This window comes from Erythrolamprus reginae, chromosome 5 (assembly GCF_031021105.1).
Source record: "Erythrolamprus reginae isolate rEryReg1 chromosome 5, rEryReg1.hap1, whole genome shotgun sequence".
NCBI lineage: Eukaryota > Metazoa > Chordata > Lepidosauria > Squamata > Dipsadidae > Erythrolamprus > Erythrolamprus reginae.
Window position 1 is genome coordinate 24,849,488 of NC_091954.1, and position 24,738 is coordinate 24,874,225.

At 38.9% G+C, this 24,738-nt stretch overlaps 1 protein-coding gene across 1 annotated transcript; it reads left to right on the forward strand.

Moving 5' to 3' along the window:
- The first annotated feature begins 3,050 nt into the window (after positions 1–3,050).
- Positions 3,051–23,683, forward strand: LOC139168383 (lipase member M-like). Its single transcript, XM_070753962.1, has 9 exons — positions 3,051–3,152; positions 3,979–4,096; positions 7,645–7,843; positions 9,051–9,160; positions 11,493–11,629; positions 16,011–16,157; positions 16,595–16,666; positions 20,253–20,318; positions 23,434–23,683. The coding sequence occupies exons 1-9, from the start codon at positions 3,051–3,053 to the stop codon at positions 23,665–23,667; spliced, it is 1,185 nt and encodes a 394-aa protein (XP_070610063.1). The 3' UTR covers positions 23,668–23,683.
- The last annotated feature ends 1,055 nt before the right edge of the window (positions 23,684–24,738 follow it).

The window sequence follows — 24,738 nt, forward strand, 5'->3', positions numbered from 1 at the left end:
AGATCAGATTGAAAAATCAAGTTGAAAGATTGGTCAATATCCATGACATTAATCAATCTGTGGATGAGTGGAGCTGCAATACAGGTAATCAGGATCATGGCTTTATTTTAATGCACCTTGTAATTATGAGCTATTTAAATTATATTGCATTGCAAGCTTTATGTAGGATCCATTCAGTATCAAGTTCTCTAGGTAAACACAACTAGGTAAGCTAAAGTATATATTTTTTAATTTTTGTCCTTAATTTGTATGGAAAATATATTTATCTTGCAATACTGTTTTAGATGCTTATTAGTTTTTCAAAAAAAGATATACTATTAATTCCCTGAAGTATAATCCTTCAGTTGAGAGAACATTATAGGTAAAAATATTGTTTGGATTTTTAAAGTGAATCAACTGATAACTAAACTCATCTGGGTCTTCCCATGTCTTCTTAAAATATTGCAAATATTTATTTATTTATTTATTTATTGTTTGTTTGTCAAAACATGTACAAGATAATAGGTATAGTATAAATATAAACAAAAGCAGAATAGGAATAGGTAAATTTGGACAATAGGACAGTAGGACAGGGATGGTAGGCACAATGGTGCACTTATTCACACCCCTTACAGACCTCTTAGGAATTATTACTATTACTATTACTATTACTATTACTATTACTACTACTACTACTACTACTATTATTATTATTATTATTATTATTATTATTATTATTATTATTATTATTTAGATTTGTATGCCCCGTAGACTCGGGGCAGCTCACTGCAATAATAAAAACAATATACGGTAACTAAAAAAAACCTTATTTAAAATAAAACATACACTCAAACATAACCATGCATAAAATATATAGGCCGGGGGAGATGTCTCAATTCCCCCATGCCTGATGGCAGAGGTGGGTCTTAAGAAGTTTACGAAAGGCAAGGAGGGTGGGTGCAATCCAGGGGGAGCTGGTTCCAAAGGGTCGGGGAATAGGGTGAAGTCGATAGTAGACAGTCTAAGGTTAAAGTTTTTGCCATTGATTAATATGATTACATCCATATCTGTAACAGCTGTCATAGCTAACCAATAATATGTTCTAGTTTCTCTTTAATACATTATATAAATATGGGAAAAGAGAGATAGGGTGTATTTGCAGTGACTTTCCCATAATCCTTTATTATTCTAAAAACAATTTTCCAAGGTCTCCAGGCTAATTTCAAAATTAAAAATGACTACTGATAGTTAAATTGTTGATCACTTACCATTAGTTTTTTAAAATATTTTACATATAGTGTTAAGGCTTCAATATCACTTACATAATTGTAGAAATTCATCAAAAGAAAGAGCAGAACACCGACCTAAAATTGCCAGATCATTAGATACCTGTTTTACAAGGAAAGGGACCCTGAACAACAGAAAGAAAAATTATAAACATACAAACTTTGATGAGTCCCATTGGGATTGGGTGGCATAAAAGTACAAACAAGCAAGCAAGCAAGCAAGCAAATAAATAAATAAATGTTGAGAGGTAGGAAATCTGAGGAATTTGATTCATTAACAGGATTTAGGGAAGTGGAATGTGTTGCAACAAAAATAGTATGGAAAATTCCATTTTTAACAAGGATGAAATGTTGACATATCTAGCCTGCTTATGGACAATGAAATCTGGCAGTTTTTCACCTTGTTAACAGATTCCTTATTAGGATGCCTTTGAAATGAACTTTAATGAATGAATATTTTTATTATGAGATTTGCAAACAAATCATTAAAAATAAAAAGATTAAATTTTACATTTCGTGATGAGCATCACTGAATTGTCAAAGCCTGCTTGATTTTACAGGCTGTATAACACAGTTTAGCTACGTTCAAAGACACTAAACATTGGCTGGCAAGTGACAACTTTCCCATTTTTTTAGGACTAAAAGAAGCTTTTCCCATAGTAGGAAATGGTTCTCTGTTTTATTTGTTCATTTAAAATATTTATATATCCTCCACCTTAATTGGGTGACAAGTCCTAAAGATGCCTATATATTGTGTAAGTATTAGCAGCATTGTTCCTATTAGGTACTTTTTGAACAGTAACAAAATCCTAAAATAAGGATGGTTGTTCTAGGATTGGTGAGGCATTACACCACATATTTTTTTATTACTTCTTCTTAATTTAGATCCTTAAAGTATACCCAGTAAATATACAATGACTCAAATCCTCCAAGCTTTGGAGTAATAAAATACTATTAGGATTCTGCTTTTTTTGGATTATTTTGCTATGACAGTAAGATTAGCCCAAAATTGTAACACTGAATTATCAGACAAGTAGTCCCACTTAGCTACTACTTTGTTTGTCAATTTACAATACTGTAAAAAGAAAATAGCTTTGCAACCAATCCTTGTAGAGTGCATTTATGAGTATCACCGTGGCATTGTGGCTGTTCCATGACCATGAGTTTCTCATTCAGGTGCTTCCTAACTGGATTATGACAAGTAGAGTTAATAGAAAATAAACTCTAAAAAGAGAAGGTTGGAGACAGGACGATAGTTGTTCAGATCAGCTGGGTCCAGGGAAGGCTTCTTGAGGAGGGGTCATACGATTGCCTCCTTTAAAGGAGCCGGAAAGGACCCCTCCCTCAAGGAAGTATTGACAACCTCCTGGACCTAGCTCCATTTCACCTCCCTGCTGGTCGAGACCAGCCAGGAGGGACGCGGGTCCAATAAACAGGTGGTGGAGCTCACAGCTCCCATGGCCTTGTCCACTTCATCAGGCATCACCAAGCCAAGCTCCTCCTACAACGGAACTAAGACATGCCCCTGTCACCTCAACTGACTCATTGTCAGCCGACACTGCATTGCAATCTTAATTTGCTGGTTTGGATCATAGACATTATTTTTATAAGCCCTAAGATGGAAGTTTCTTTATACCTTATTCAAACTTCAAAGACCAATTAAGATGGAAGTCTGATTTTTTTCTCTTCAATTGGTTGATTAGTTTGAGGGCTTGTATCGAAAAAGGCTTATACTGACAAAGCTTCATGACTGATCTGCATGTTTTTGCTTTGCAGAGATCCACAATGTGGCTGGTTTGGGTGATGATATGCTTAATCCAACAAGCAGTGATCTCAGAAAAATCTATAAATGAAAGATACTTGAAGCCTGAACATTTGATGAACATTGTAAATGGCTCACCTAGGTGTTGGTAAAGGGGAAAGGATCCTCATGTTTTATTCAGCCAGACGATCAAGAAAAGGGGTTTAATTAACTGAAGTTCTTGACTGTTTTGGTTATTCTGGGAGACAGTTTTGAAATGTATTATTCAACTTTTATTTCCAGATTGAGTAACTTTATGGCCCTTACATACCATAAATATTACACCAAATTGGCTCTTTTGTAAAATACATAATGATACCTTGCATTTAATCTGTTATTTCTTTTGAAACCATTTAATCCCAACTAACTAGCATGTTATAGTCTCCTCACCATATGAATGTAATCCCTTAAATCAGGATGACTGGATTGAGCGTTTATTCTCTGGATTATGACAAGTAGAGTTAATAGAAAATAAACTCTAAAAAGAGAAGGTTGGAGACAGGACGATAGTTGTTTTGGATGCTCTTTGAAATACAAAAATATGTAGCTGGCTTGGCATTAACTTCTAGTTCAGGGGCACAAAGGGAAAAAAATATACCAGTATTTAAGATATGTGGACTTTAGCTCCCAAATTCCCCAGCCAGCATAGGAAGGATCATGCATCTACAAGTTGTCAAATTTGAAAAACATTACATTGTACCTTCCTATCCCCACATAGTGGCAAAGAATGGGGAACAGAAGAGAAGGAACAGCTTCACCTAGTAAAAAAAAAAGCAACAGAGAAAAGACTTAGATAGTGACCAGTTATTTTAAAAATATTTATCATATTATGAATGGTTAGAGTAGTAATGCTCCTGAATATTATTTTCCAAGGTGTTGTTGATTTATTTATTTATTTATTTATTTTTGCAGAGTGAAATCATTCAGTATTGGGGATACCCCAGTGAAGAGTATGAAATCCTGACAAGTGATGGCTATTATCTCAAAGCAAACAGAATTCCTAATGGAATACACAGTCCTGAAGAAACAGGTACTTTGGCGATGAATTATTAGTAACATAAGATTTCTAAAGCAAATGTCTGCTAGATTCACTGTTTTAATACAAGTCAAGCAACGACTGAAAAGTATTTTCAATGTCATGAAATGCCAAGTTAAAAATATGAAAAAGAGAAGAACAGTGTGGACAAGGTCAGATATTTTTTCCATTCTGATGTCCTTTAATTAAGACTTATTCTGGTATCTGTAGTCTGCTATCCTTCTATTAGGACTTAATTTGACATTAATCACGGAGAGTTTTGTAACAATTTCAATTTCTTCTTCCCAGTCAACTTGAGAACAAACTCTGAGTTGCTTTGATCAAGTGCTCTATGGTTGGCTTTCAACCATTTATTTACAATGGAGCAAACAAAAATGTTTATATTGGGGCTATTTTCAGTGGGCTAGACTAAGGTTATCCTTTTATTCACATTGAAAGGAGAAAAAAGAGCTCAAATTAATGAGAGCAGCATTATGATGTCACAATGCAATCCCTTTTTCTTTTTACATCTATGTAGGACCCAATGGCCAGAACTTGCATTGATGATGTTGATTATTTATCCAATCAGTTGTGTTCAACTCTTGGCAGTTCTATGGGTCAGGGCTGTCCACACCATCCAATCCTGCACTACTTCTTTGATTTTTTCCCCCTATGCTCTGACTGGTGTCAGTTTTGATTATATTGAAAACATGACTATGTTCTTTGCTGCCTGAATTCCTTTTATTGCTAACTCTTTCAAACAACCAACTCAAAGACTCAAGAGCCATCCCACTCCTTAAAGAACCGAATGGTAAAGACTATAATGATGAAACAGTTAAAGCCTCAGCTCAGTCTTTGTAAATAGCAATGGCTCATGCCAAATATGCCCTAGTCATACCACAATCAACTTCAATGATCTAAGACAAATTGATTTTACAGAATATAACATTAGAAAGGCATTAGGCAACCTAAAACCATCTCTATTCTATTGGACTTGATGGACTATATGCATACTTCTTAAAAAAGGTTCTCCACAAACTTGGCCAAATCTCTAAGCATAATTTTTTAAAAATCCTTCAGGACTAGCTCCTTACCCAACCCATAGTCATAAGCCAGTATCCCTATCTTCAAAAAATGAGATCCAAGTAACGTTGAAAATTACAGACCAATCTCTTTGGGTTATATAATTTACAAAGTCATGGAATCAATCATAAACCAATCCATTACACTTCACTTAGAAACTAATAACCCATTCTCCAACAAACAATTTGGTTTCAGGAAAAAATTATCCTGTAATCTGCAACTCTTACACTGCAAAAACATATGGACCACTCAACTTGATCAGGGTAAAATAATGGACACAATTTACAGACTTTTGTAAAACCTTTGATTCAGTGGTACTCAAAAAACTACTTCTGAAACTAAAAATCCGATGATTTCTCCGGACCCCTATATGATTGAATAACTTCAAGGTCCCTTCCAACTTAAATAATTATAATACTTTATGATGGTATATGTCCACCATAGCTCTCAATAGAACACACAAGCCCTTCTTCCATGACAAGAGAGTATCCACATGGAAAGGAGAATATGCATTCTCATGAAAGCAGGAAGACCCTGTAGATGCCCTGTTTCAGTTACTTCATTTTGAGAATACATCTCCATGCAAGGTTTTTTGTTTGTTTGTTTTGTGTCATTTTGTTTCGTTTCATTTTGTTTCATGTAAAAGAACAGGCAGAGCCAGAGGGCAGAATTAAGTGAATCATCTGATGGTTTGTACATGATGTCGATGAGATGACAATCAGTTTGGGTGTAATAGCTTAAGCATCAGGCTACAAATTGGAAAACAGTGAGTTCCAGTACTGCCTAAGGTAGCAAGCCAGCTAGATTACCTTGGGCAGGTCACACTTTCTCAGCTTTAGAAAGGGACAATGGCAAATCAATTCCAAAAAACCTTCCTTTTAAAGGAAGTATATACCACTTTTTCCTATGGCAGCTACAATATAAAATAAAAATAAAATAAACAATGCTCAACACTTAAGGTGAGAGAAAGACTTTCCTTTGTGAAATCATAGTTTTGCAATTCACATATCAATACTGAGATCTCACTGAGGTTGTACATTCTGTTGGTCAACATGTTGACACTAAGCATTTAAAACATTTCCTCTACTGCTACTATTCAATCTATTAGTTACAATTAGCTAGGGAGGTGCCAGTACATTTCATTTTGTGGGTTTGGGTGGCACTAAGATCTGCTCCATTTTTGGAATTATTTTCTAGAGATATTGTCTTGCGTCACAATATGGTTGCTTTGCAATGACAAAAACAGCTGCTGCCATTTTATAATTTCTAAATAGCAACATTTTCCAGCAAAGTCTATTATCAATTCATTTTATTATGACCTTTATTTGAGTCATTTCCATTTCAAGCTCTTCTGTGAGGCAAATTAGTATGTAAGTCGAGAATGAAAAGTAATGCATTCACCTAGTTTTAATTTAAATAGGATATTTTGATGAACAAAAAGAGAAAAATCCTTGAATTTTGCCCTTAATACCCAGAACTTATTTTTCCACACACTCATCAAATACCTCTGCCACTAATAGACAAGCTTCTTAAAACCTACAGGAAATACCTCCACAGTTTTGTTTCTTTAACCAGATCCTGATAGTCCTTTCCAATTCTTCATTTGAATCATATAGACACCCCCAAAAGTATTCCTTCCATCCTTTTTCCATACAGGTGAAGCTTTGTGATCATATTTCCTGAACTAATGCTTTGTTTGTATAATATAATGAGCCTGTGTTTCATTGCTGTCTGTGAAAAAAGCCCTCATCTTCATTTTCATAGCATGACAATTGCCGGCAAATTTCAATTACTACCCATCCTGCACTAACTGTTAAATGTTGAAGAATATCAGTAATGTGACCAGACTTGGGATTTCAGAGGAAACCCCAAATTTCACAGCAGTCCATTTTAAGTGATCTGCTGATTGATCTTAATCAATTTATTAACTGTTCTCATGTGGAAGTCAATAGTTGCTATCACAAGTTGTCCACTTTGCTGTGGCTGGTGCAAATAAGTTCTTTGTTATTTAGCATTTTCCCCATTTTTTAAAAATCCATGCACATTACTTCTGTCAATATCATCATTATCATAAACAACCTGCCTTAAACTATTAATATAATTTGAACCTACTTCTTCGGCAGTAAAAAATTTAGTCATGGCACATTGCTTGAAGTGGAATGATGAGTCTCACTAAGTCTTGCTTCCATTTCACAAACAATAACAACTCTAACTCTTCTCATAGCAACTTTCCAATAACTGAAGGGAAACTCTAGGTGCTAAAAAATACATCTGAGCTTGTAGCATGTCAAGGCATCAATTGGCAATCTATAAAACATTACTTTTCATTCAGCCTTCATACTTTTATGCTCATATTCAGCCTCAAGGTTCCATAGACAGCATAAAGTTAGAATTGTGACGTTCCATGTTTATAGAAATACAATGCTACTTGCTAGAATTATCCTTAAATGTTATAATATTTAATGTTGCTTATTTTCAAGGGCCTAAACCAGTTGTGTTACTGGTATGTGGTATTCTAACTGAAGGAAGAAGTTGGATCCTCAATCTTCCCAGCAATAGCCTGGGATTTGTTCTAGCAGATGCAGGCTATGATGTTTGGCTAATAAATAACAGAGGGACTTCCTGGTCTAGAAGACACCAGAACCTAACAATTGACCAAGAACAATTTTGGAATTTCAGGTAAAGCTCAGAACACTCTACATAGTAACTAAATAAAAGCATATTTTTGCCAGAGAAATTGATTAGGTTTTGTAAAATGGGAGACGTATCTTTTTGAGATTGTATTACAGGTAATCTTTGAATTTTGACCACGATGGATCCCAAAATTTCTGTTGTTAAGTGAGACATTTGTTAAGTTAATTTTGCACCATTTTATGACCTTTCCTGCCTCAGTTGTTAAGTGAATCACAGCAGTTGATAAGTTAGTAACCTGGTTGTTAAGTGAATCTGGCTTTCTCATTGACTTTGATTGTCAAAAGGTTGCAAAAGCGCATCATATAATCTTGAAACAGGGGTGGGTTCCAAAATTTTTTACTGCCACTCTGTGGGAGTGTCTTAATTTTGTAAGCATGACTTAATTTTGTGGGAGTGGCTTGATGGTCATGTGACTGGGTGCGAGTGGCCAACTTGATGTCACTTAGGTCAAAGGTTAGGGTTCTCCTGGCCTCTCCTCACTTCAAAAGCCTCAACGAGATACAATTGCCCTATCTATTTACTATTACTGAACATCAAAAATATACCATTTAATTCTATTTATATATGCCTTATGTGTACCAGGGGTGGGTTCTAAATTTTTTACTACTGGTTCTGTGGGCGTGGTTTATTTTGTGGGTGTGGCTTGATGATCATGTGGTAGGATTTCATGATCATGTGATTGGGTGGGTGTGACTTGGTGGTCATGTGACTCGGTGAACATAGCTTATGGGTCATGTGACAGTGGGTGTAGCTGGACAATCATGTAGCTGGGCAATCATGTGGCTAGTTGGTTATGTGACTGTGTGGGCTTTGCTAAAACAGGTGGGCATGGCCAACGCATGACACATCTGGCCCCCAAGCCAGGAGACTGTTAGTTTTAATCACACCTTAGGGCACGGCATTCTCTCTCAACGCAATTCACAGGGTAATTGTTATGGGCAAAATAGGAGGAGGAAGGTGTGAAAGATATGTTCACCTTCTTAAATAATTTTTTAAAGTACACTGAGAGCATGTGCAGCAAAGACAAATTCCTTGTGTGTCCAATCACACTCGGCCAATAAATAATTCTATTCTATTCTAAAGGCAAGAGTAAAAAAAAACTTGCCGCCTTCTGATTTTTTTTAACCCTTAACCTATTATACAGAATAAATCTCAGTAGTGTTTTGTGTCTTTGCTTGTGTCTCTATTACAGTTTTCATGAAATGGCAATTTATGATATTCCTGCAGCTATAAACTTTATTCTAAATAAGACAAAGCAGAATAGTTTATATTACATTGGCCATTCTCAAGGAGCTTCAATTGGTAAGTTAAGAATGAATCATATTTCATCTTTGCATCTTTCTCAACAATCAAGCAATATAGAAACATAGCTGTTTAATGATTAACAATACATCCCACTCCCAACCCCTCCAGCCGGCGCAGAAGGATACCATCGTCGATAGTATCGAAAGCCGCTGAGAGGTCAAGGAGCACCAGGACAGAGGATAAACCCCTGTCCCGGGCCCGCCAGAGATCATCCACCAACGCGACCAAAGCAATTTCCGTGCTGTAACCGGGCCTGAAACCCAACTGTTGAGGACCTAGATAATCGGCTTCTTCCAAGGACCGCTGGAGCTGTTAAGGGAAGGTTGGAGACTGGTCGATAGTTATTAAGTATGGCTGGGTCCAGGGAAGGCTTCTTGAGGAGGGGGCGCACAAGTGCCTCCTTGTAGAGAGCCAGGAAGGACCCCCCAGTAGAAAATGATCTGACCATGACAAAGGCAACACTTCTAAGCCTCTTAGTCTCAGATCATTGCTCAATTGCTCAGAGAGGAATACCATGTCAGGTGCGTGCCCCCCCTCGTGAGTTGGACCCTGTATTACTTGAGTCAGGTCCATGGGTGTCAGCAGTCCAGACCTAGATGTTTCACCATAGTCCGGTGGAGTGAATTCCTCTAGCTCCCTCCCATCCACCCACTGGAACCAGTGTATGCCATTTGGGGTGGAGTACTGTCTGGCTTTCTGACTGTTTTGGAATCTACTTGGGACAGAGAGTCTTCTGGCTGCCTTAGACTAGACTTTACTATCTGTTCACAGAATTAATCAATGTGTCTCCTTCACATCCTTCCATCTTCTATCTCTACTTGGTAGGACCTGTGGCTAGTTATTGCAACTACTTTTTCCCAGACCCAAGTCAGGTAGCCCACGTAGCTATGGGCATAGACTAAGTCCCCAGCTACAAATGAGCAGGTTTGACTGGTCAAATCAAAAGGTGTCTCTGCATTGTAATAGGGTATAATCCATCTAACCATGACCTTTGTTTTCATCCCATCAGTAACTCTGCTGGATTTAAATTTATTGTTGCACTTGGAGTTATATGCTGGGCTAACAGGAATTGATCTATTTTTGCCTGACATTTCTCAGGACCCCTTCTGGTTAATGCTTCCTTAGATGACCACATCATTCATTCTATTTAGCCATTGATAGTGGGATGGAGTGGCGTGACCAATACATGTCTGATCCCCAGTCCGGCTAAAAATGCTACAAATGATTTTACTGTGAATTGTGCCCCATTACCAGGATGTCCGGTAACCTATGAGTAGCAAAATCCCTTTGTAGTGCCCTGATGGTCACTGTTGTTGTGGTCATTGTAATTATCTGAAGCAATTTAGGATATGCATCTACAACAATAAGACATTTTGCCCCTGCATTGATCCCACAAAATCAATGTGTATCCCTTTGGGCTCTCCCATTCCCTGATAGGTGCCCTGGGTAGTGCTGGTCTGGATTCTTGGCATGGTGTAATAGCTTTTCTTGGCATGTGGGGAAGAAAAAAACCTCTCTGAAATGCTCATGCACATGCATTTCCGTGTGAGATTTTTCTACCTGCACAGGTGCGGGAAGCAAAATTGCACTCGATCCCACACTCATGTGACAGAGCTGTGGAGCTGCGCACAATTAGCCATACTGGCAGGAGCTCACCACTGAATGTGTCTCCCCTTGTATGACTACAGGGGGAGGGACTGGTTGGGTTTGTAGCCTTAAAGTTGACCCAATCACAGGTTTTAGTAAACTTCAATTGAAAACAGGGTGAATTTCCCCCAATATTCTAGGTCAATGATGGCAAACCTTTTTTTCTTTGGGTGCTGAAAGTGTATGCACGCATAGTGTTGCATGTATGCGAGTGCCCACAACTATAATGCAATGCTCTTGTACATCCCACCCTCTGTACATGCACGCATGACTCCCCCTGTTTTGGCCTCCCATCCCCCAAACCTTCGTTTGGGGTAGAGAAGCTTTCTCCCTCTTCCAGCTCCATTTAGAGAAAGGAGGCTTCCCCCACTCGCAGCTCTGCCTAGGGGTGGGGGAAAGCCTCCTTTCCCTAAATGGAGCTGGAAGAGGGAGAAAGCTTCTCTACCCCAAACGGAGCTGGGAGGGAGGAAAACTCTCCTTTCCCCAAATGGAGCTGGGAGGTGGGGAAAGCCTTGCATGCCCAAACAGTGCTGGGATGGAATCTCCAGAGACCTGGGAAGGCTCAGGCCACAGAATGTGAGGTGAAAGCAAAAATCGACGGGACACACTCGCACATGTTGGCACTTTGTTTTGGTCTATATTTAGCTTGATTTCCATTTTTTAAAACTTATCTTTCTTTCAGGTCTTATTACTTTTTCAGCCTTCCCACAGCTTGCTCAGAAAACAAAGCTTTTTATGTGTCTTGCACCTCCAACCACACTGAATGACCTCAAGGGAATCATAAAATATATCTTACTACTTCCCTACAAAGTTAAAAGGGTAGGTATTTCCGATATGTTTACATTCTTATACTATTTGATTCAGTATACAAATATACTGTAGATGGGTTATTATCTCCTGCAGTTTGTATAATTTGGAAGTAGGGTTTAAAATTCAACTCCTTTTTTTCTCAGAATTTATAAGGATTTCCCCCCCAACCTTCTGTATTTAAACACAAAAAATGACTTCAACTCCCTCTTTTGAATAAGAGATTATGTAATAAACCTAGATGTGACTACAAAACTGGACAGAATTTTTCAAAACTGATTTTTTTTTGTATAAATTCTTATCTTTTGAACACATTTTTAGAAATGAATATTGACAAAATATTTGACAAAAGTTTGCTTTCTTCTTTTATAAAGATGGTGGAGAATTTTACATGAAGTCTGCGGAGAGGGGCGGCATACAAATCCAATAAATAAATAAAATAAATGAAGCTACATGCACAAGTTTTTAAAATCACTCCTTTCTGAGGCTGGACTTTGATCGACCAATCCCTGACCGCAGGGAGGTGGAACCAATTAGGAGTTTCCGCCCCAGGCACCCAATGGACCCATAAGGGTTTTAAAGGAAGCTTGGGGAAATTCCAAACTCATTTGTCCATAGCCTGGCCAAGTCTCTAGGGACGGCATGGAATAAAGCCACAGATTGCGCCTTTGCGGCCTCTCCGAGGTAGTAGACCCTGGAGATCTTCTTGGTTTACTGAGGAATTCCAGGGAATGAAATGCCAGAACAGACACCTAGAGCAAGCATGGAGGGCCAGTAACTACGAGTCCAACCAAACGCGGGTAAGAGCCTATATTAGGACTTACCTAATATAGGCAGCAAAGTCTTATTTAGGGTGACCCATTCCCTCCTGAATAAAGTGGAGATGGTGGAACTCTTGCAGGGCAGAGCTGAGGAGTTTGTTCAGTTTCTTTCAGATAAAGTCACTCAGATTCAGAATGATCTGGACTCCAATTTGACAGGGTCAAGTCTTAGTCCTATTATTTGGGAAGAGTTTAAGCTGGTAACCCCTGAGGAAGTAGACAAGGCCTCGAGAGCTGTGAGTTCTTCCACCTGTCTACTGGACCCGTGCTCCTTCTGGCTGGTCTCAGCCAGTTGGGAGCTGACACACAGCTGGATCCAGGCATTGATTAACGCTTCCTTGAGTGAGGGGTCATTTCCATAGCCATTGAAGGAGGCGGTTGTATGACCCCCCTCCTCAAGAAACCGTCCCTGGATTCAGCTAAATTGAAGAACTATAGGCCAGTCTCCAACCTGCCCTTTCTGGGTAAGGTTATTGAGAAGGTGGTGGCACTCTTGGATGAAGCTGATTATTTGGACTCCTTTCAGTCTGGTTTCAGGACCGGTCACAGCACAGAAGCCGCTTTGGTTGCACTCATGGATGATCTCTGGCGGGCCCAGGATAGGGGACATTCCTCTATCCTGGTGCTCCTTGACTTCTCAGCAGCATTTGATACCATCAACTGCGATGGCTGGAGGAATTGGGAGTGGGAGGCACTTTTTTATGGTGGTTCTCCTCCTATCTCTCCGGTTGCTCACAGTCGGTGTTAGGGGGGTGGTGGAGGTCCACCTCCTCAGCCTCTCCTTTGTGGGGTGCCACAGGGGTCTGTCCTCTCCCCCCTACTATTTAACATCTACATGAAGCCACTGGATGAGATCATCCTATGACATGGGTTAGGTATCATCAGTATGCTGATGATACCCAGTTATACATCTCCACCCCATGCCAATTCAATAAAGTAGTGGTTGTGATATGCCGATGCCTGGAAGCTGTACAGGTCTGGATGGGCACCAACAGGCTCAAGCTCAACCCAGACAAGGCCGAGTGACTGTGGGCATTCCCTCCTAAGGACTATTCAATCTGTCAGTCCATTATTCTGGGGGCAGAAACATTGGCATACCCTTGATCATCATCTCTCAGCTGTGGCCAGGGGGACCTTTGCCCAGGTTTGTCTGGTGTACCAGTACACCCATATAACACCTATACTCCGTGAGCTGCACTGGCTTCGTATTAGTCTCCGGGCATAATTCAAGGTGTTGGTTATTACCTATAAAGCTCTATATGGCTCAGGACCAGACTAACTATGGGACCATCTCTTGCTGCATACCTCCCAGATACCAATTAGAGCGCACAGAGTTGGCCTTCTCCAGGTCCCATCGACTAAGCAATGCAGGTTGACTGGCCCATGGGGAAGGGCCTTCTCTGTTGCCGCCCCAGCTCTATGGAATCAACTCCCCCACCCCGATGTCCGTACTGCTCCCACCCTACTGGCTTTCCATAAAGCCACAAAGACCTGGCTTTGCCGGCCGGCTGGAGGCCTTGAATCAACAATTAGCATGGCCAAAGTGTATGAATGGTATGTGTGCATGCTGATGAGCCAGTCTATTATGGGTTTTAATTAGGGTTTTAGAGTTTATATTGTATTTCTGACTTTTTTTATTGTTTTTTTGTATTTTATATTTTTGTAAGCCACCCTGAGTATTTTGGGATTGGGTTGCATAGATGTCAAATTAAATACATACATACATACATACATACATACATACATACATACATACATACATACATACATACATGTACATAGACTTTTATTTATTTTACCTCCATTTTTTCCTCTCTCCACTTTTTAAAGACAGTTGTTTCATCTATGGTATGATTAGACAACATATTTTCACTTAGTATTACCTAGGATAAATATTTTTTTTTAAAAAAACCCTCCAATTTATAATTTCCTAATTCTTGAATAATTCCTGGAAAACATTTAGAGACCATTCTTTGCTGTTTCCACAAATAGTGTAAAAAAAAAAATATTAAAAGTCCATTTTTAATTCACTTCCAGATATTTTTCACTATTTTTTAAATATCTATTTTCTGTCCCCCATCAGTGTAAGTCATATTTGCTTAATCTAATTATACGGTTTAACTTCACTTTCTCGTCTAAAATGTTTTGATAAAACTGATTAAACAAATTATTGCACTTCTCTTTATAAAAGTAACTAGCTATTAAATAAATCCTAATGCACTCCTCTCTATAAAGGTAACTAGCTATCAAATAAATCATCCAGCAATTTCCCTGTGTTCTTTTGAAATCATGTATCATACTAAGAATTTATTCTAACACCAAGTTCCTAGAGGTTGCAGTTCCTAGAGGTTGGATCCTACTTCTTTAGAACCGTTAGTAAATCTGTGATAACATCATGAAGCCGGTTCTGTCGATGCTGTCCTTGGGAACCACCATCTTGGAGTTCGCTTCTATGTATGTGCAAAAGCTACCGTATTTTTTGGTGTATAAGATGCACCTTTTGGATGCACCTTATCCTCTGAATGTAGCTTTTGTTCTCCCAGCCCTAACTAGCTGCTAACAATATTCCCAGCTCTTACTTTGCAGGCTCTTTAATTGTTTCTCTCTGTGAAAAATGTTTTCCAAGACCTAAGTCTTTGCAGGGTTTTTTTCATTGTTCTAATTTGCTCTAGGTAAATTTCTTTCTAGCCCTAGCCAGGGGCTAATGATGTTCCCAGCTCTTGCCACTTGCAAGCTCTTTCATTGTTAATCTCTGCAAAGAAGAATGTTTTCCAAGCCCTAAGTCTTTTCAGGGTTTTTTCCATTGCTCTACTTGCTCAGACTGTTTATTTCCATGTTCTAATGATATTCCCAGCTCTTACTGGCTTGCAAGCTCTTTCATTGTTACTCTCTCAGGATAAAAACTTTTTAAGCCCTTAACCGGGGGATAAAATAATGTGCTGAAGCTGACCAGACTAAAGACACTAGCCCGATGAATACCTGGTAAGCAGATTCTTTTCCCTATTTTCCTCCCTAAAAACTAAACTGCGTCTTATATTCTGGTGCATCTTATATTCTGAAAAATGTGTTTGGGGTTTCTTTTTATTGCTGTAGGCATGGGCACACATGCAAAGCACAGGCACATCTGAGCAAACCAGCAGAGAACAGATTTTACAAGTCTTGGTTTGGGGTCAGTGATCCTACATGTTAGCCCCGCAACAGAAATTTGATTTGTCCCTTTCCTATGAAAAATATAACTATTCTAGAAAGCCTTTGAGTTATGACCTGTTATCATAGTAACAGTTTTCTCTATGTTAGGCTTCATCTGTTGCATTATTGTGTTGTATTTTCATCATAGACTGGCATGCTTCATATTAATGAATATTGTAAATAATGCCCACTAATTATAGTGGACATAAATCCCATAAGTAAGGAATAAAGAAAGATTGAATGTATCTTAAAATATTGTTAAAATAATGCAAAGAATCAATGGGTATATTGAATCCACTGAATTAAATGAGAAATTGATAAACTATTCAATTAGAGGTGCTTCTCTAGAATTTTGCAATAATATTTCTTTTTGTATTTTCCAGTATTTTTGGGGAAGTAATGACTTTATTTTTCTAAGCAACAGAGCAAAGGACATCAATGCCTATCTATGCAGCTTCCCAGGATTAAATTATTTTTGCATCCAAATACTTTTCTCTGTTGCAGGTTTTAATCAAAACAACATAAATATGGTAAGTGGATTGTGAAATATTTTCTTTAGATAAATCAAAGTATTTATTTTTAATATGGAATTTTATGTGCAATGTTGCAATAATGGTATGTATTATTTCTGTAAGTGATTATTTTTACAACAGTTCAAAATTTAGCAGATGCAGCAACTTTTTTAATTAGTGTGTTTTCATTAGTTAATCCTATGTAGCTTTGATTGCACAGTTACAGTTGCTATCTTGATTTTTTGCCCTCACCTTCTTTCCTGTAGTCACCTTGCTTGGTGACTGTTGACCAATAATGGGACAGAATGTGTATTCCTTGGTTTGAAAATTTCAAGATCATTAACAGACAATTTAAAGAAATCTATCTGCCTTTCTTTTTGACATTTAGAAGCTTAATTGGTCTCTCTCAATCAGTCTCTCTCTTTTTTAATTATTTTGTGGGTCTTTCCCTCCAGAGTCGAAACAATTTTATTTTTGGAACTTACCCTGATGTTACTTCTATGAAAGCTATACTTCATTGGACCCAGGTAAATTTTCATTTTCCCATTTTCTTTGCAAGTCAAAATAGAATGGTACTATTTTCTGCCATTTGATTAAATGTTTAGTATCAGACTAACAACAACAACAACAACAGAGTTAGAAGGGACCTCGGAGGTCTCCTAGTCCAACCCCCTGCTTAGGCAGGAAACCTTACATCACTTCAGACAAATGGTTATCCAACATCTTAAAAACTTCCAGTGTTGGAACATTCACAACTTCTGGAGGCAAGCTGTTCCACTGATTAATTGTTTTAACTCAGGAAATTTCTCCTTAGTTCTAAGTTATTTGTCTCCTTGTTTAGTTTCCATCCATTGCTTCTTGTTCTACCCTCGGGTGCTTTGGAGAATAGGTTGACTCTTTCTTCTTTCCCCTGAGATATTGGAACACTGCTATCATGTCTCCCCTGGTCCTTCTTTTCATTAAACTAGCCATGCCCAGTTCCTGCAACCAATCCCCAATCCTCTTTGTTGCTATTCTCTGTACTCTGAGTTTCAACATCCCTTTTGCAGTGTGACGACCAAAACTGAATGCAGTATTCCAAGCGTGGTCTTACCAAGGCCTTATCAAGTGGTATTAACACTTCACGTGATCTTGATTCTATCCCTCTGTTAATGCAGCCTAAAATTGTGTTCGCCTTTTTTTGGCAGCTGCTGCACACTGCTGGCTCATATTTAAATGGTTGTACACTAGGACTCCAATGTACCACATATACTGTACCTGGGCATCTTGTTTTTCTTGTGGGGGTGGCTTTGTGATCATATGACTGGGTGGACATGTGACTGAGAGGGCATGGCCAACTTGACATCACTCGCATCAAGGGTTAGGATTAGGATTAGGGTGCCTAGCTTCTCCTCACCTCACAGACCTCAACAACATGCAATTTCCCTATCTATTTACCACTACTGAAGATCCAAAGTATTTTTTTTTTAAAAAAAGAAGATCCAAAATATACTATTTAATCCTATGTATATATGCCATATGTATACATACATATTACACACAGACACCCCAAAATATACATCATCTGCCATATATAGTATTTGTATTACACAAACAGAGAGAGAGAGAGAGAGAGAAAGAGAAAGAGAGACAGAGCTCTTCTAAAACTGTACACATCCAACCTCACTTACTGCATTTTGAAAAACACATCTAGAGTCCACTTTCTGCAGCACATTTAACCATAGCTTCTGTACATGAGAACATTACACATGCCTTCAGATGTACTTCCCTAGCTTGTATGGCTGTTATAGCCAGGATATGTCATGGATTGAGTAAAATGTGGTGAAACCCATTTAACACTCTTGTTTAGAAACCAAAATTTTGGGCTCAATTGTGGTCATAAGTCAAGGACTATTTCTGCCTTCCTCTGCATGGCAGCCTTGTCCTAGTAAACTCCTTCTACTTTCTGGCAATTTTCTTCTCTATTGAAGGGACCAAAATAATCCAGACAATGTAAAGTTTCCTGCTGCAGCAGAATGTTGGACTAGATGACCTCCGAGATGTCTTCCAGCCCTAAATTGCTGTGCTGTTTCAAAGTGTCTTCTGAAGCCATGTCTAGTTCCAGGGTTTGTGGTGCTCCCTTCCTCTTAACTCTCTCTCTCCTCTCTCTCTCTCCCTTCCTTCCATCTTTTTTCTATTTCTTTTTCTGTCTGTCTGTCTTTCTCTCTCTCTCTCTCTCTCTCTTTTTCTTTCTTTCATGTCTCCCTCCTCTCTCTCCTCTCTCTCTCCCTTCTTTCCTCTTTTTCTTTCTCTCTCTCTTTTTTCTGTCTCTTTCTTTCTTTTATGTTTCTGTCCCTTCCTTCCTTTCCCCCCTCTCTCTTTCTCCTTTCCTCTTTCTTTCTTTGTCTCTTTTTTTTCTCCTCTCTCTCTCCCCCTCTCTCCTTTCTTTCCTCTTTTTTCTTTTTCTTTCTCTGTCTCTTTCTTTCTGTCTCTTTCTTTTGTCTCATTCTTTCATATCTCTCTCCCCCTTCCTTCCTTCCTTCCTTCCTCTCTCTCTCTTTCTCCTTTCCTCTTTTTCTTTGTCTCTTTCTTTCTCTTTCTTTTTCTTTTTCTTTTTCTTCTTCTTCTTCTTCTTCTTCTTCTTCTTCTTCTTCTTCTCTCTCTCTCTCTCTCTCACACACACACACACACGTACACACACATCTTGTCTGGGCACAACATATCTGTCATTACAGAAGTTCATTCCTCTCTAAAAGACACCTGATGCTATTCGATTCAATACCCTATCTCTCAACTATTTAAAGCCTAAGGGAAGAAAGGGACTAACCTTAAAAAAAATTACTTGGCAATTAAACTATTCTCGTTCAATGGGATTTGCTGGCACGCTCTGGATTCTGCAGGCCTTCCCTGAGCTGGGAAGCCTTCCTCCTTCTCATTCTTCTTCCCAATTCCTTCCTTTCCCAATCCCAGATACTTCTTCCCCCCTCCCCCCTTGCCTCTTTTTACTTTAAGCTCCTTTTATGGTAGGAGGAAAAACCAAATAAGGCGGAGGTAAGGATAGAAAATGGTGCATGGCTGCAAAACAGGAGGGTATTTTTCAGCTGCTTTCTGGGACTGAAAAGTTATGGGGATACAAGGAGGCAGCAACCCGCTAGGGCTAAGACAACCCTTGCTCCCACCTACCACCCACCATCCCATGCCACCTTCATTTTCTCTCACCACTCCCACTCTTCTGTCTCCCAGGAAGAAGGGGGCTAACCTTTTTTGAAAAAAGCTCTGCTTTTGACTGAGAAAGCAGCAGCTGGGAACGATGTTGCTAGAGAGTTAAAACAATGAAAAAATGTTCTTCCCCTGTTCCTACCTTCCCTCTTTTTCTCCCCACTGGTTTCTTTTAGCTTTGGCTCTGATGCCAAAAGAGAAAATTATCTTTTGTTTGTGAAGTCTCTCTCCTATTTTTCTGCCCAGCAGAAGAAAGATGGAAGAAGGCTGCTGCTATCCCTATCAGTGCCAGCACAGTGTTTGCACTCCCTCCCTTTCTCTCTCTCTCTCTCACACACACAAACATGCACACACACCCTCTCTCTCTCTCTCTCCTTCCTTCCCTCCCTCCCTCCCTCCTTCCTTCCTTCCTTCCTTCCTTCCTTCTGGATTGATTGATTATGCCATTTATTCCAAAATGGACTTTCTCTCTCCCTCTCCCTCTCTCTCTCTCTCTCTCTCTCTCTCACACACACACACACACACACCTGGTCTGGGACAAATTGACTTGGTGAACAGCAGTGGCAGGAGAAGGAAGCAAGTGGCCCATCCATCGGACCCAAGGAAGATGTCGGCAGTAATCACCACAAAGCCCTGTGAAAACCCAGCCAAACATACATGCTCACACTCACATTCCTAGCCAATCTAGGATTCAATTCATTCAACTTCTGTGAAAGGCCCAAGAGATGGTGGGTAGAGTAACTCCCAAATCTACATAGCTTGAGGCTCCCTGAGATTGAAAGTAACTTGCAATGGAGTGAGATATCCAAACATTCTTTGCAGACAATCTTCCATTTTATGAAAAGTTTTGCAAAGTGAAGAGAGAACCTGATAATTAAAATCCTAAGTCTATACAACTCTTTCTTCCCAAATTAGATTTTTGAATCGGATGAATTTAAACATTTCGACTATGGAAACCAGAACAAAGCTATATACAATATGGTGAGGAAAACATTATTATAATGCTTGTAATGGGACATGTGTTTGCATACATACACAAAGCTGTGTGGTTTCTGGGCAGCCATCTTCACAATATTTGTACTTCCCACAATCTTGGTGTCAGCCTACTCTGCATACTACTATCATCCATACTGTTTCAAAGCAGGTTTTCTCCCTGCACTGGGTTAATTAAAGTCTAACTGGGATGAAAATGTGCTAAATTAAAGCTGTAATGCTTTTAGCCAGTTTCTTTTGCATGTCCAGTGTAGTATCTTCCTCCATAGCAGTATCAGTTTTGTCAGGGAGAATTTGTTTCTCTTTCCTTTCAGACAGTCTCTTTATAGAGGCACAAACCATTAAAATTAATTTTTGGATCTAGTTTTCAGAAATATCCTTTCTTGTCCAATATTAAAATATTTTGCTTCATTCGGGAATTGTAAGTTGATTTTCTGTTCTTTTATTGTAATCTTTGATTTGCCTTAGTTCTCGCTAGAGCCCAATTTTTAAAAAACTTACTATATTTTTTTAAATCAAAACGAAAGCATATTTTCTATAGACAGGATTCTTTATAATTAATTCCAAAATCTCATTTCAAATTTATCTGGCAAGCTTAATTTGCAGCTTCCTAAATTTAATAACTTTTCTGTTTATCTCATGGAGCTCTAAACCTGCAAGAGGCCACAAAGCTGTCTGGAGTACTTGTGGGTGACCTCAAGTCCTCTACTTGTCCAGAGAAGAAGTATCAAAGAGTCAATGTACTTGCTGAGTCTTCATTCTGCTATGGTCATTGGTTCTCTTTATTGGGGGGTCACCACTTTTTTCTTGGAAGTCTTATGAAATAGTGCATTATAAAATATACTTCTTGATTGTGGGTGGTTTGGTTTTGGCTGGGGTATTGTGTTTGACTTATGCATTTTTCTGTGGGTGATATGTGTTCAGCGGTTTTCTTCCTCTGAGGAGTTGGCTCAGTTTTCTTCCTCTAGGACAATGTTTCTCAAATAGTGCCCCCCCCCCGAGGATATGCAGAGAAATGTCAGAGGAGCATGTGATCCTAGGGTACATGCTTTTTTGCCACAGGAAGTAGGGGGGGGGGGGTTGCACTGAACAATGGCACACAGCAGAGTAGGAGATATGAAGTGCGTATAACAAATCCTGAAGAGACTCTATGGAAAAATATGATGAAAAAAAGGAGGAGAGAGATGGAGATAATGAGACAAACGTAAGTCTCCTGAAAGCTAAGAGGAGGAAATATGATGAACTGTATGTAGCGCTTGGCTTCACTATGACTACAGTGGGAAAGATCAATATGTTTACTGTGTCTAAAAATGTTGGCAGCCGATAGCATGAAGCCAAATAAATTAAGTCGTCACTTAAACACATTACACCCCAATCATGCTGAAAAGCCACTTGAGTTTTTTCAGCGAAAACATGCTGAATATTGAGAACAATCGTCCCAACAGAGAATTGGTGGTGATGCGAAATGTTTACTTTGGGGGGGGGGGGCTAACAGAAAATAATTGAAAAACACTGCTCTAGAGGGTTGGCTCTATTAGAAATTGCCTGGTCATTTCTATGTTCAGTTTATGCTTGTTCTTTTAAAGGCTTTGGGGTTTTTCATTTTGATAGTTTCAGGTGTTTAAATTTTTCTCTAAATTTTCTATTTTTTCCTTAAGTAGTTTGATCAGTTTTCATTCGGTGCAAGTAAAGTTTTGGAGGTCTGTGGGCAGGGGAATGTACATTGAGCACAATCTACAAATCACAATGGAGTCTGCTCCTCCTTCTTCCATGTGTGTGGTTGATAATTTTTTCCATGTGTGTGGTTGGTGTGCAGTTTGAGTGTGGGAGTGTAAGATGAAGAGTGTTATGCTCTGAATTTGTTGGGGGTAAGTGTCCAGTTGGATATAGTTAATGTTACAGTTCTGTTGAGTTTGGGCAGAAACTCCACAGAAACAGATATTTCAAACAGACCCTTGGCTTTTAAGGAAAATGCAGAATTCTGCTGGGCACTTTTATAACTTTTGCTGGCTAACACTTCCTTTCCTTCTGGGTTTTTAAATGTAGATTGAGGTGGACTAGCAGCCAGGGAACCTTTTTTTATTAAAAAAAATGGTTTTAGATTTTCCAAACAATCTTTGTAAGGGGAACTCAAAAATGAATTTTCTTGTGGTGGCTTGTAGCTCTGCAAACCATCTCAGTTGGCACAACAATTTTTCTTCCCTTCAAAGCAGGAATACTTAAGTTTTATACTTAAGCAAAGTCTTTTGTAGATTGATACAGGAGGTGGGGTGGTCTCACTGAAAAAACCTTGTGAAAGAGGCTGGTTTTAAACTCTGTGAGAGGATATTTGTATTCCCCCCCTGCCCCCGAAGCAAAGAAAGGATCCTTTTCTTTTAGGGCAGTCTCTCTCTCTCTCTCTCTCTAACCTGAGTTAGCTGCTCACCAGAGCTAGCTGGGTGATATTCTGCTAGCTAAACAAACAAAGTTGATAGCTATGTTTGTTAGGGAGCATCAGGCAGAAATGAAGGTAGCTGAAATAAACTGGAGCAGACTGGGACACGTTGCTAACAACATGTGCAGACACACAAGCAGATACTCCACTGATCTTTGTTGGAGCATACATACACCCCGGGTTGAATCTCAGTCTAACTGGTCTGATGACTTCAGGTAATCGGATCCCTTATGAGCTGTCTCCTCATTGCCTTGGTTGGGTGATCGAGCGCTCTTTGTGATTCCTTATGAGCCTTGTTGAACCCTCGTGGGGTTTTCGCTGTCCTTCTTGTTTTTAGGTTTTTCCCTACTTTTTTCATGTCTTTTCTCTTTTGGTTGTCTATTTTTGGTCCAGCTATGGGACTAGATGTTTGCCTCAGTCGCCATCTTACCGGAAGTTCTTAATTTAATCAAGTGCTTAATTAAACCTTTAATGTAAAAGAGCTTTGTAATTTATCACTCACAAAATAAGAATTGTGTATCATAGAAGCTGAAAGGATCTCTCAAAGAATAGGTATATTTTTCCAGATCTGGATGCATGGAACGAGAATGTTGGTATTACTGAAAGATGAAATATCTGGAAATAGGCAAGCTAAAGACTTTTTCATATTTTGTATCTCTTCTTCCGCAGACCAAGCCCCCATTTTATAAAATCGAAGATGTAACTGTGCCAACAGCTGTTTGGAGTGGTGGGAATGACATCATTGTGAATCCAGAGAATATAAATCATCTGCTCCCACGACTTACTAACTTAGTTTTCCATAAGAACATTCCTAGCTGGCAACATGGTGATTTTATCTGGGGCCTTGATGCTCCAAAATACTTGTATGAGGATATTTTTCATCTAATGCAGAACTACAGATAAATACAGATGGAAGCTTTCTCTGGCAATAGAGGATAACAACATTTCAAATTTGATGTAGAAAATAAACAGTTCATATTTTCCATATTAGATTTAAAATTTTGCTATCCTCTTTTGTCAAAAAAATGTCTTCCAGACACCTTTTGCTAAAAGTAAAAGAGGGGAAGTAATAGAAAAACAGAGAAGAAAAAAGATCTGATCTTCTTTACAGCAATTATAAATATGATTATAAATTCACCTCTTACTCTAAAGTCACAGCTGAACTCTCTTTTTATTCTATGATCTATCCCAATTGTTATAATCATAAATCATAAGTTTATTTTTTGTTTCGAACAAAAGTCCATAAGATTTTCCACTCAGCAATAAATGCTAGTTTTTGTCTTTTCTCTGATCAAAGTCTATTTACCTACCTCAGCAAATTCCACCAACCATTTCTCCATTGTAGACAGTGCAATTTTTTCATCTTTGTGCAAACAATAATCTTACTAATTCATTTCCATTTTGCTGTTACATCAGTCAGTCTCACATGTTAACTTTCCAGGAAAAGCAAAGTTAGTCCAAGCTTGTCTTCACTTACTTACAATTCCCATGTAGCTCACAGACATCAATCGGTTTATTTATTTAATTAATTTATGCCTTCAATTTCTATGCTGCCCATCTCCCTGGAGACTCTAGGAGGCTCATGGCAGAAATATAAAACATCAATAATAATACAAAAACAGTTAAAAACAGTTTACAATTCACACAGTTAGACTCCTGTATACCATTTATGGCTGGATCTCACTAGTTACCAACATAAGATCAGCAGTCCCAAGCCTGTCTGAAAAGCTAAGTCTTTACCGCTTTCTGGAAGGCCAAGAGGGTGGGGGTAGTCTGGATTTCAGGAGGTAACTGGTTCCAAAGAGCCGGGGCAGCCACATAGAAGACCCTCCCCTGCAGACCCACCAGCTGACACTATTTAACTGATGGGACACAGAGAAGACTAACTCTATGAGCCCTTACCGGTCTCTGGGAGCTATGTGGTAGAAGGCAGTCTCGAAGATAGTCTGGCCCTAAGCCATGTAGGGCATTAAA

What these genes read in the sequence shown, in the direction of transcription:
- LOC139168383 (XM_070753962.1), top strand. Translation starts at nt 3,051, where the DNA reads ATGTGGCTGGTTTGGGTGATGATATGCTTAATCCAACAAGCAGTGATC. An exon ending in CTGAACATTTGATGAACATT is followed by an intron (nt 3,153 to 3,978) that starts GTAAATGGCTCA and finishes TTATTTTTGCAG; the next exon opens with AGTGAAATCATTCAGTATTG. An exon ending in CTATACTTCATTGGACCCAG is followed by an intron (nt 16,667 to 20,252) that starts GTAAATTTTCAT and finishes TTCCCAAATTAG; the next exon opens with ATTTTTGAATCGGATGAATT.